This window comes from Cheilinus undulatus, linkage group 14 (genome assembly GCF_018320785.1).
Source record: "Cheilinus undulatus linkage group 14, ASM1832078v1, whole genome shotgun sequence".
NCBI lineage: Eukaryota > Metazoa > Chordata > Actinopteri > Labriformes > Labridae > Cheilinus > Cheilinus undulatus.
The window spans coordinates 30,117,114-30,129,793 of record NC_054878.1 but is presented as its reverse complement, the minus strand read 5'-3'; the positions used below and the strand labels follow the sequence as shown (position 1 = coordinate 30,129,793).

Below are 12,680 nucleotides of genomic sequence, written 5' to 3'. Positions count from 1 at the left end.
TGGTGCTTGAAGTCTGATGTTTTCAGTTTCCACAGTCAGTGACTGTTTGGGGGCCCATGTCATATGCTGGTTTTGGTCCACAGTGCTTCATAAAGTCCAGAGTCAAGGCTGTCAACAGGATACCAGATGATTTTAGAGCACTTCATGCTTCCATCTGCTGAGACGCTTCACAGAGGTACTGACTTCCTTTTCCAGCGTAACTTTGCACCTGCCTGTGGTGAAGTCAAAACTAGAAGAAACTGGTTTGCTGATCCTGATACTAGGGCTGGGTATTGTTAAGAACCTCACGATTCAATTTGATTTTGATTCTTTAGGTTGCGATTCGGTAGCGATTTGATTCGATATTGATTTAAATGCTTCAATGTCGATTCAGTAAGAAGTAGAAATACACAATTAACCTGTTGACATTTTTTTAAGAATTATTTTCATGCCCATGTGAACATATTTGGTAAGTCACCTCACATTTTTGAACAATAAAACATCTGAAAATAAAAATTTGCACAATAATAACTTATTTGTGCATATGGAGTACAAAAGTAAAAAACAAGACACTTCTGTATAAACACTGAAAAAGTAAAGTGCATGTAAACTTATATAATATTTCTGTCCTCTTGGAAATTGTGATAAACCTCACACAACATGGTTATGGTTGGTTGTTGTTTGGTCCAGTGCAGCCTCCGTCCATACAATGTGAATCACACGCACAGCGACCCCCACTGGCCAGGAGGTGAATCGATTCAGAGGATTTGCTGAATCAATATTGAATTGGGGGAGGAAATATTGTGATGCATCGATTAATCGATATTTTTACCCACCCCTACATGATACCACTGTGTTTGATTGGCCAGCCAACTGGCCTGAGCTGAACCCCATAGAGAATCTCTGAGGAAATGTCAAGAGGAAGATGAGAGACAGCAGACTCAATAATACAGATGCACTGAAGGCTGCTATCAGAGTGACCTAGGCTTCATAACAGTCCAGCAATGCCAAGGACTGTGTAGCCCCAAGCCATGTCACATAGATGCAGTGATTTTGCAAAAGGAGCTTCAACCAGTGAATGAGACCATAAACACACATAATTTTCAATTGATGTTTTGTGAAATTCAGATATTTTAAGATAGTGTATTTTTGATTTGTGTGAGCTGTAAGCCATAATCATCAAGATTAAAACAAAAAAAGTCATGAAATGTTTCATTTCATATGAGATGAGTCTAGGATATATAGAAATTTAACTTAACTTACAAGAAAAAATGAGATTTTACATGATAGTCTAATTTTTGGGAGGGTTTTTTTTTGTTAAGAGTTCATGGTTCCCAGAGTTTGTATCTGTGTGTTCTGGGTAATTTTGTCTTTTACTCTAGTACCACTTCAACTATACCATTCATTAGCTAGACGTTGACTGGATGAATTACCACAAATGTTTGCACAGACATTAATTGTTCCTTGATGATGTATCCTGTGATGATTCCCAGAGTTTCCTTTGATGCCACCATGGGCCAAGAATTTGTGGTGGGGGAGGAAAATTCTGTAGCCATTCACTATTTTCCATGTAAACTTCCCTGAGATCAGGATTACAGCAAAAGTAACAACATTACCATCAGAATTATGTGTACTTTTTAATTATTATGACAGAAAAACACAAGCTCAAACTAAAGGTAGAGTATGATATGGGTAAATTTATATCCATAAAATGCCTAGCTTGTATAATTCCTGAGCCTTTAGCATTGCAAGCACCTACACAGCAGTAGAATCATGCTTAAACACACAACATGTTGGTCAAAATTGTGCGTATGCACTGTATATTTTCTAAAAAAAAGAGAAAAACTTGAGTATTGATAGCGTTGATCTGATCCCCATTTTGATCATAAACACAAGTGAAAGCCAAGTTCTTTGAATTTACTCCCCTGTATTTTATTAGTGTGTCTGTCCACTTGGCAGAGGCTTCTCCTCAGCTCATTAAAGGCCAAATCTCTCTCACACACATACACCTGTCAGCGGTAGCATTTCCATTTCACACTGTCCTGCTGAGTTACCAGCAGCTACGGTGGATTGCTGCAACCTTGAGAACAACTCCTCTTGACAAGGAAAAACATTGTACATTTCAAAGTTACGCTCATCTCCTTTGAAATTCACCTCAGCCACACCTCGATTTACAAAAGAAATTTGAGGCTCCTAAAGACGAATTGAGAGGGAAAGAAGCTCTGAATTATGGAGCAGATAGAAAGTAAATTGTTTGCAGAACATCGATCAATAATGAATGTTGCCTTTTGAAGTGCTAAAAGTAAGCCTGAACATGATAGGCCCTGGTCAGCTCAATTATTCAGCACCTGAACACACGTTACAATGGCTAAAGGGAAATGACAGAACATTTTCTCCTCTGAGTTGCCCTCAACACATTGATCACGAGTGTCTGGGGTAGGGCAAAATGGATTTCTGGGGTGGGTTCACAGATGTTACTCACAGGTGCAGGAGTTACCATTAATCCTCAGAAACAATCATTTCCTTACAGGCATTTATTCTTGACTCACATCAAGCCTGTAAAGTTAACAAGGAGCTCTTCAGCAGGGACCATCACACATATGCACCTACATAGAAAAAGCATCTGCCAGTGCCTGAGGGGAAGCACATACTTCTTAGTAAGATCTCACTGAGTCTGAATCTACCTCATCATTAAGTTATAAAGCTCTGCTGACAAATGTAGCCTCATGTTCTACTGCAGGTTGAATACATCAAGATCAACTCCACAGGATTGAAAAAGTTTCAACTAGGGCAAAGGTGGAGGGATAGAGAGATGGATTATTAAATCGGTGAGGGGTGACAAGCTGCCGTCATAGTGTTGCTTTAACCCATTTGGACCGGATGCTGTTTTTATGTATACAGATCTCTAGGACCAGATGAAAAGCTGGCCTGCTTCTACCTTTAGGACCCGATGCAATGTCAGCGCATTTTGGATTATAGTATTATTGTTTTTAAGATGATTGCTACGCCAAGATTATGATGCAACTTCACCAGCTGGCCAAGGCTCAGTAGATAAAGGACATGTTTAGAGTGCAGATGGCCTAGGTGTTAAGGCGGGCGGCCTGGGCTCAAGTCTGGCAAGTGGCTCCTTTGCCGCATCTCTCCCCTAACTCTCTCATCCTAGTTTCTGACTTGTACCACTGTCCTCCACTATAAATAAAAACATCAAATGCCCAAAGAGTATTCTTAAAAAGGTTAACAAACTCTATGAAAAGGGGAATTATTTAAAGTTAAAGCCAAGTTTAAGCTTTTTAACGTATCTTATTTTTTGTCCCTATCTGCCACTGAGGCTGCAAAATAAAGTTATCAATAGATGTTAAAATGCTGGGAGGTTTTTCAGGAAACCCACAGGTTTTTGACTTTATTTTGAAATGATACTTGAATTTTAGAGGGTGTTTTTTATAGGCAGTAGATTTTAATGGCTTTAAAGCTCATGCAGAGACACCTTTTGTAATCTGCAATGACTGTGCAAAAATAAGGAATTTTGGACAAGACACATCATGTAAAATTACACTGTTGAACTTAGACCAGAAACAAAAGATGCATGTATTATAAGAAAGGGTCATTACAGTTAGATTTTAAAATTTTTATTCAGACTCCAAATGATTTGTTATTATTCATATTTTTATGAATTTGCACACATATAAGAACATAACATTTTTGCTTCATTAATTAAATGTGATAACAGCTTGTAAAGATGTTTTGTGAAAAGGAAATCAAACCCATGAAATCCTTCATGAAAACCAGTTCTTATCAAACCCTGTTCCAATTGTTTCCAAGTGTAAAAAATGATAAATACGAGAAAAACAGGTTAGTTTCTGTTTTTGTTCTGTAGGGTCTCAACTGTGAACGGTCAACTGTGACATTTTCTTTTCCCCTTTGTATCACTTTATCAAATATTACTCCGTGATGAAAAGCATCAAGAATCCTGTTGTATTACACAAACTTCATCTGTCTTCTTAAAGGAGCTTTGAACAGCATTGTACTGGCAGTGATCTTTGTAAAACAGTAAGAAATGAGAATACATACATGGGGGCAACTGAGCCATTATAGGATCTGTGCCCCAGGAAAAACATCTTTGAAAATATAGCCGCAAGCGGCTATTGGCGGGTTCTAACCTTTTCCGCCCTTTCCAACGGCCAAGACCAGCCCTATATTCAATCAGCCCGTGGGCTCCACGCCACCCAGACGCAATGCGTGAGCGGTCAAGTCAATACATATTATTAAAATTTGGGATATCAGGGTTTTTTTGATGTTAAGCAAACAAAAATACTCACAAAAATGCCACTACAGTATGTAAAAATCTAAGAATATGTCCTGGCGGACTGGCATAATGGTGGGTTTTAAAGGGTTAAGTCATCCTGTGTATATATGGTTGGGTTTTATGGTAGAGGGGAGTTTACCATATAACAAGATATTTTCAAAATAAATATTAGCCCACTTTTACACAAAATACACCACATTATGGCATGGCGACTCAAATGGCACTCAATACTCGGATTGACCCGGCTACGTTTTTCAACCGATTGTGCTCTTCTGTAATAGAAATGAGCGTCTCGGTGCCCCGATGCCACATACCAACATTGGTGTGGATAGCATCAATTTTTCAAAAGTTCTATTCATTTGACTGTTTTTAGCATTATGCATATTAGCCAAAAATCCGTAATAACGGCGTTGATGGTGCAAGAGGCTTTTTTGTAGAGACCTATCAGGTGAAGCTGTGTGAGAAATTCCAAGTCAACAGCACTTGCTGTGTGTGGGGGCGGGGCTTTTGAAGTTTTGCACTCTATGTTATAGCGCCCCCTTTAGGCCGATTCGGCTCAAATTTTAGGAGCAGCATTTAGACCTCATTTATACTTGACGTACAAAGATTGGTGTCTCTAGGTCATTCCAGCTCACCACAAATGAAGAAAAGGTACTTAATGATGAATAGGCCACGCCCACTTTCACCGATAAATATGCTGCTCAACACATTAGTTAATACTCGCCCCTAGAACATGCACACCAAATTTGGTGAAATTCCAACCAATGGTCTTTGAGTTATAGACATGTGGTGTTTATAGCGCCCCCTATGGGTTGAGCTCAAAACGCGTGGACAGGCAGCTTCCCAGTCCTGTTGTGAACCTACATACCAAATTTGGTGATGATCGGGCAAAAGGTGTGGGAGTTCTGACCAATCATTTGTTGGCTCCGCCCAGTAGCAAAGATATTTCGGGGTCTAGCGGCCATGTTTTTGAACCGATCGGGCTCATCGATAATAGAAATTTGACATTTTGTCCCCTGAGGCCATGTGCCAAATTTGGTGCTGATAGGGTAAATATTTCCCGACTTCTATTCATTTGACTGTTTTTCAAATTATGCTAATTAGCCAAAAATCTAATTAGGCGGACTTTAGGGGTCCAATTGGCTTTTTTGTAGAGCACATTGAGCTGCATCTTTGGGCTGATTTTCAAGTCAATCGGACTCACGGTGTGAGGGGCGTGGCCTTCCCAAAAAAAAGATTTTAGGCCTTAATTGTAGCGCCACCATGTGGCTGACCGGGCTCATGTTTTATGGAAAGTTGCTGCACATCATTTCCAATGTTTTGGCCAAGTTTCAGCTTTCTAGCTCATTCCAGCTCACGGGAATTTTAGCTCAACCGGCAGAACGGAAATAATAATAATAATAATAAACCGGGAGGAAAACAATAGGGTTCTACCCCTTCGGGGTTAGAACCCTAAATATAGCCGCAAGCGGCTATTGGCGGGTTCAAACCTTTTCCGCCCTTTCCAACGGCCAAGACCAGCCCTATATTCAATCAGCCCGTGGGCTCCACGCCACCCAGACGCAATGCGTGAGCGGTCAAGTCAATACATATTATTAAAATTTGGGATATAAGGGGTTTTTTTATGTTAAGCAAACAAAAATATTCCCAAAAATGCCACTACAGTATGTAAAAATCTAAGAATATGTCCTGGCGGACTCGCATAATGGTGGGTTTTAAAGGGTTAATTGATCCTGTGTATATATGGTTGGGTTTTATGGTAGAGGGGAGTTAACCATGTAATAAGATATTTTCAAAATAAATATTAGCCCACTTTTACACAAAATACACCACATTATGGCATGGCGACTCAAATGGCACTCAATACTCGGATTGACCCGGCTACGTTTTTCAACCGATTGTGCTCTTCTGTAATAGAAATGAGTGTCTCGGTCCCCTGATGCCACATACCAACATTGGTGTAGATAGCATTAATTTTGCAAAAGTTCTATTCATTTGACTGTTTTTAGCATTATGCATATTAGCCAAAAATCCGTAACAACGGCGCTGGTGGTGCAAGAGGCTTTTTTGTAGAGACCTATCAGGTGAAGCTGTGTGAGAAATTTCAAGTCAACAGCACTTGCTGTGTGTGGGGGCGGGGCTTTTGAAGTTTTGCACTCTATGTTATAGCGCCCCCTTTAGGCCGATTGGGCTCAAATTTTAGGAGCAGCATTTAGACCTCATTTATACTTGGCGTACAAAGATTGGTGTCTCTAGGTCATTCCAGCTCACCACAAATGAAGAAAAGGTACTTAATGATGAATAGGCCACGCCCACTTTCACCAAAAAATATGCTGCTCAACACATTAGTTAATACTCGCCCCTAGAACATGCACACCAAATTTGGTGAAATTCCAACCAATGGTCTTTGAGTTATAGACATGTGGTGTTTATAGCGCCCCCTATGGGTTGAGCTCAAAACGCTTTGACAGGCAGCTTCCCAGTCCTGTTGTGAACCTACATACCGAATTTGGTGATGATCGGGCAAAAGGTGTGGGAGTTCTGACCAATCATTTGTTGGCTCCGCCCAGTAGCAAAGATATTTCGGGGTCTAGCGGCCATGTTTTTGAACGGATCAGGCTCATCGATAATAGAAATTTGACATTTTGTCCCCTGAGGCCATGTGCCAAATTTGGTGTTGATAGGGTAAATATTTCCTGATTTCTATTCATTTGACTGTTTTTCAAATTATGCTAATTAGCAAAAAATCTAATTAGGCGGACTTTAGGGGTCCAATTGGCTTTTTTGTAGAGCACATTGAGCTGCATCTGTGGGCCGATTTTCAAGTCAATCGGACTCACGGTGTGAGGGGCGTGGCCTTCCCAAAAAAAAGATTTTAGGCCTTAATTGTAGCGCCACCATGTGGCTGACCGGGCTCATGATTTATGGAAAGTTGCTGCACATCATTTCCAATGTTTTGGCCAAGTTTCAGCTTTCTAGCTCATTCCAGCTCACGGGAATTTTAGCTCAAGCGGCAGAACGGAAATAATAATAATAATAATAAACCGGCAGGAAAACAATAGGGTTCTACCCCTTCGGGGTTAGAACCCTAATAATTTGTAGACATGATTTGTTTACCTCAGAGTTATGTGAACACAACTGCATTATATATCCGATAATGGCAATATGCTGCTATAGCTGCGAACACTCTCTGTGTCTGTAGCACTATTGGAGATGTGGGAAAACACTTCGACTGTATTCCTTCAAGTTTACACTGTGTTGAACTAAGCTGCTGATCATACTGGATGAACATCCTCCCCAGTATTACATTCTTTCACTGCATTTGTTTCAAAATTGTTTTCAAACTTTTGATTGCTTGCTGCTGTCCTCATGGTCCTCTTCTCACAGCTTTGTTGATGTACTGCATCATAAATGGCACATTGTCACGTTGGCATAGCAGGTCCTGGCAGATGAGTAAAACTTTTATGAACTTCAAAATTCTCATTGAGGTTTTATTGTGAAGGATTTATGCTTCTGTCTGGAGCTGAAAATATTGCAATATTTCTTTAACTTGAAATTTGTGTCAAAATACCAGTTTAAAACTATTTTTGCAGCAGAGATATTATGCATTACATATCATGAAATCATCCACAGGCAAGCTTTTCAAAAAGTCTACAAAAATCCTACTTTTTAGTACATTTTTCTTATTAAAAATGAGAATAACATAAAAATCATAACACTTTTCAAGACATCAATCCCTATCCAATTTGCAATATGAGTCACAGTCATTACAATTAGATATTTTTCAAAAATTAATTCAGCCCTAGTTTTATCTAATATTGTGTTGATTATAATATAGAATGATTTATTGCTTGTGTTTGTTGGTAAAAAAAAAATATATATATAATGAACTCAAGAAATAATCGCATATCGAATCACAATTGCAATACAAGGGGAAAAAAATGGCAATTAAACTATTTTCCAAAATCGTTCAGCCCCAGTCCTAGTTTCACAGCACTGCCTAAATAAGCTAACATGTAAGCTGATGTACTGCTAACATTTTTTTCAAACACCCAATAGAAACAGTGACAAATGGTCCAAAAAGTGAAGTTTAGGCTTTATCAAATTAATACGAGACAGACAGTAAACTCCCAGCATCCTATCGTATCATGAAAAAGGAACCTTGATAGTTGGCTTTTTCACTTTCTATGCCAGCTCACTACAAACTCAAGCCCTTATCAGATATCAGGGAGTCTACTGGTATGCATCAGGTAGATCCCTCTTGGGTATTTCTGGTCTGAAAATATTCCTGGCAGTGAAGGAAATGAACAGGAACTAAAATCAGACAGCTACTGGCAACCAATTAAGGGAAAACACCACAGATATGTGTGGACTTACAGTAAAAGGTGGAAGTTGAGTACAATTAGAATACTTTAATTAATTAGCACATCACCATTCCCTGTAGTAAACCCCTTTGGAAAGATTTTTGCACCATCAGTTACATTAAGAGTAGCTGAGCATGAGAAATCCTCTCAGTGCACTTAATCAAGGGAGAGAAAGAATAACAGCAGGTGATAACCAGCTCTGTTTGTTTGCTCACTGCTAAATGAGTCTTTGTTGTTCTCTGATTTATTTAGATAAGATAGTATTTGTTAGATTTTCATGCTGCATGTGCGTGTAATTCTGTGTACTGTACTCATTCATTCTCCACTGACTGTCAGTTTCTGAAGTCTTGTTGGGGAGCTTGCATCATTTGCTGCAATCCCTGTGGAGCACTTCTATGTGTGTGTGCATTACTGAAGGTGTGTGCAAAGTAGCAACCCTATTGATTTATTGTCTTGTTTTATGTTATGATCTCTCCCTGCGGCCTCATGTGCAGCCAAATTGTAGTTCATCTGATCCCCTGATGATCATGTTGTTACTACAAGTGCTTCATCTGTATTCTGTGTCATGTATGTGTTGAAATCAAAGAGACTGCCGTACATGCCATGCAGTGTTAACGTGGCGGTAGTGACCATTATTGTAGAAATGGCATGTGGCTTAGTGTGGGCTGTACAGGAAGGTCTTAGTGTGTCTGTGAGACTGATTGTTCTGCTAACAACACACTGTTTTGGGGGAAACTCTTTCAATTATTCACCAGCTCTAATTGGCTAGCTGAATGGTGACTGTACTGGATTTCCTCCAACTGTTGTGTTGTAGGATCTTTGGGCAGCATACAAATGAAAGCTATTTCCTGTTAATCCTATAGGTAACAACAATTTTACAAAAGCCCATTTTTTTGTTGTGTTTCCAAAAGTGTCAGTGGGAGTTCCCTAAGCTTAATCAAAACCTTTATTTAAACCATATCACATTGACCCAAATCAAGTCATTTTTGTTTCAAGTAATAAAAAGGTCTGCGACATCATTGTAGACCTCAGCTTAGAAGGCCCTCAGCTAGCTGCTAGGTCAACATCATTTGACACCCCATTAAATGTGTACATTTGATATTTTAGGGTTATAAATGGAAGCACTGTGCGTTGATGGCAAAGCTCTGTAACTGAAATCAATAGTTTTCATAAAACCTAGTAGTGTTGCACTGGGATTAAATAAAAGGCTCTGTCATTTACTGTAGACTTTCAAAACACCAGTCCAGCTGTTAACATAAAAAGCTTTAGCAAAAATCTCACAGACCCACTAGAATAGAGATACGTGAAACACAGAACACAGTAATAATGTATCATATAAACACGATAAGCCCTGATGTATGTTTACAATCATTGAACACAGTCTGAGAGAATTTAAGTACAAGGAGCTGAAATTTCTCCATTGAATAGAAACATTCAGCACAAACCATGGCCGTTTATAAGAGCAGGTTTTCCACCCAAAAATGAACTTTTTCCAAGAGAATATATCTTAATGAGGCTGCAGTGCTAATGTGCTAACAAGTGGGTATCCAGATCTCAATCAGGTCTAGTTGCCCCCATGGCAAAGATTTGCATAACCATAACATGGATGAATGAAACAAACTGTTGTATGAGCTACATTAGAGGCAAAAATTAGAGATATGTTTGTAAAGTAATGCTTTTTCTGCAGATTTCTTACCCTGAGCCAAAATAGCTTTCTTTTTGTTTTTCCCTACCCTGATTTGACATCAGTCCTCACTTGACATTATCACCCTTGCTACCATGAGGGGATCATAGATAAACTGTTTAAAATACATATAATTCAAGGCCTAGCACACACTACAAAATAATATTGCAGATCACTGGCTCAATTCAGAGGGTTTCTAAAGATTATCTTGACAGACTTTGGTTTGTTAAAAGTGATCTTTCCCTCTCCAATCTGCTCAAAACACATCAGAGCCACCCAAAAATTGAGATTGTGAATGTAAAACCTGACCAATATTTACAACCAGAAATCCTGTTATGTGGTAGGAACACTGAGGACAGCTGAGCACAATAGGATAGAGTTGTTACATGGAATGGAATAGTAGCCAATCAGATATGAAGCTGACTGAAAAGAGGAACTACAACAAATTCAGCCTCTGCAACAATATTAAACTTGAAGAATAAAGTACATGGATGTCAGAAATTAAGGAACAACTTGTTAATTTTGCAACAACACAAGTGTTTATACAAAGTTTTCTGAAATTCATACCACTGCCAAATTGACAGGGAGGTAGCAAGAGCAAAATTGCTACTGCAATAGATATAGCAGGTAGCTAACAGCTAGCCATTTTAGCTTGTTTACTCTAAATTTGTGCCTGACAGCGTGTGAGAGTGGAGACTCTGGTTGTGGTTGAACAGAATCAGTTAGTGTGTGGTGCGATGTGTTGGTCTTCTTGTTGCACACCACACTCTAGTTAACTCGGTCATCATATGTGGTCATGTGTGGGCTCACTCACAAATAAAAATCAGTTAAGATTTCAAAAATTGTTTATTGTGTACCAGACTTCAGGCTGATCTGAAATGTTTTAGCTTTGTTAGTATTATTAACATTTTTTCTTTGCAGTAATGAGCCATTCTGATAGGCCCAAATGGCCCATGGTCATGTGGCCAGGTGACCAGTCTGTCACTGACCCTGGGTTTGGGACTTTGGAAGGTGATTTGTTGGCAGATATTTTAATTTTACTTTGTAACTTTGTTACTTTATTTATTCACATTGAAACAGTTTGTGTTAGTAAAAAGTTTGAAAGTCAATAAACTGTCAAATGTAATGAACCATGCAAGCTGAAGCTGGAGCAACAACTTTGTTCCCATTAGCTTTCCTTTTTAACAAAAACAAACTAAGAGAACTTTTATTTCCTTTCAAACCCCACGTTATAGCAGAGTTTAGAAATTGACTCTGAGCAACCTTTTCTTTTAGCGTTTTGTCCAAAAGAATGGTGTAGGAGTCTTCCACCATTTCCTCACCTGTCCTTGGGGGAATTGAGGAGAGCTTTTCAAAGAAAAGAAGAATTGCTTCCCAGTACTGAAATGTGATGAAAGCTTTGGAGAATTAGATCTCTTAAATCTTTGTCAAATCTTTGACCTCAATGCAGACCCTGCAACAACCAAATCAAAGTAGTGGCTGAAAAAGCTAAAGCTACAGAGTGTAGCGCAACAGTGGAATCTGCAGTAGCAGACACTTTTTAAAGTAACTCTATATTACAGGGACTCTAAGATGAAGTATTTATATGTAAATAGGTTTTTACATGTTTGGGATGCTGTGCAAAGATTTATTTTTAACAAACTGGTGATATGTTTACATTTATTGCTCTTTCTAAACATGGAACTACTGCTCAACATGCTTTGACTCTGAAAGCAGTTGTATGATATATCGATCTAAACATTTACACTCAATAAACTAAGGGTAGCGATTGAGCTGCCATCCAATCTCTTTAAAACTGCTTTTAAGAGCAACATACTGTAGTGAACTGGCAGCAAAGGCAGTGAAACACTTTCTCAATATCTGTCACAGCACATAGCCTTCAGCAGCAGCTTCACACAGCAGTCTGTTCATGACTCTTTCACTGACATTCACCCACGGCATACTGTGAGACAGAGTGGGGGAGAGCAGATGCTTACAGTGAATGAAAAAAGTACAACTTGTCACTTTTTGTTAGTGTCACTAAAAAAGTAGATAAGCTAGTGATGTGGCAATGACTAAAAAGACAATAGATTCACTCAATCGGGCAGTAGAGCAGAATCAAACAACCACTGATTGATTTAATGTCTTGTATTGATGTGACTTGACAGTAAATGTCTCTTTTGTGTTTTCTCCACAGACTGGTTGGGACCTTCTGTATGGTACTTCAGAAGGTGGCTGAGGAGGGACATTTAGAGCTCACCGACACACTCATTGATGACAACAACACGTCAATAAAGGTAAAGCTGACCACTGCTACCTTAGTGAATTTTCAGCAAGCTACAAGTGCATTAAAACTGTGTGAATGACAGCA

The 12,680-nt window shown here is 39.1% G+C and overlaps 1 protein-coding gene across 19 annotated transcripts in view; it reads left to right on the top strand.

Annotated features, from left to right (window-relative positions):
* otofa (otoferlin a) overlaps positions 1 to 12,680 on the top strand; it is a 126,096-nt gene that overhangs the window by 39,231 nt on the left and 74,185 nt on the right. For all 19 annotated transcript variants that reach the window (XM_041804545.1, XM_041804538.1, XM_041804546.1 and 16 more), the window contains exon 4: positions 12,507 to 12,606. In XM_041804545.1, coding sequence (XP_041660479.1) covers positions 12,507 to 12,606 — 100 coding nt within the window. The remainder of the gene's footprint in view (positions 1 to 12,506; positions 12,607 to 12,680) is intronic.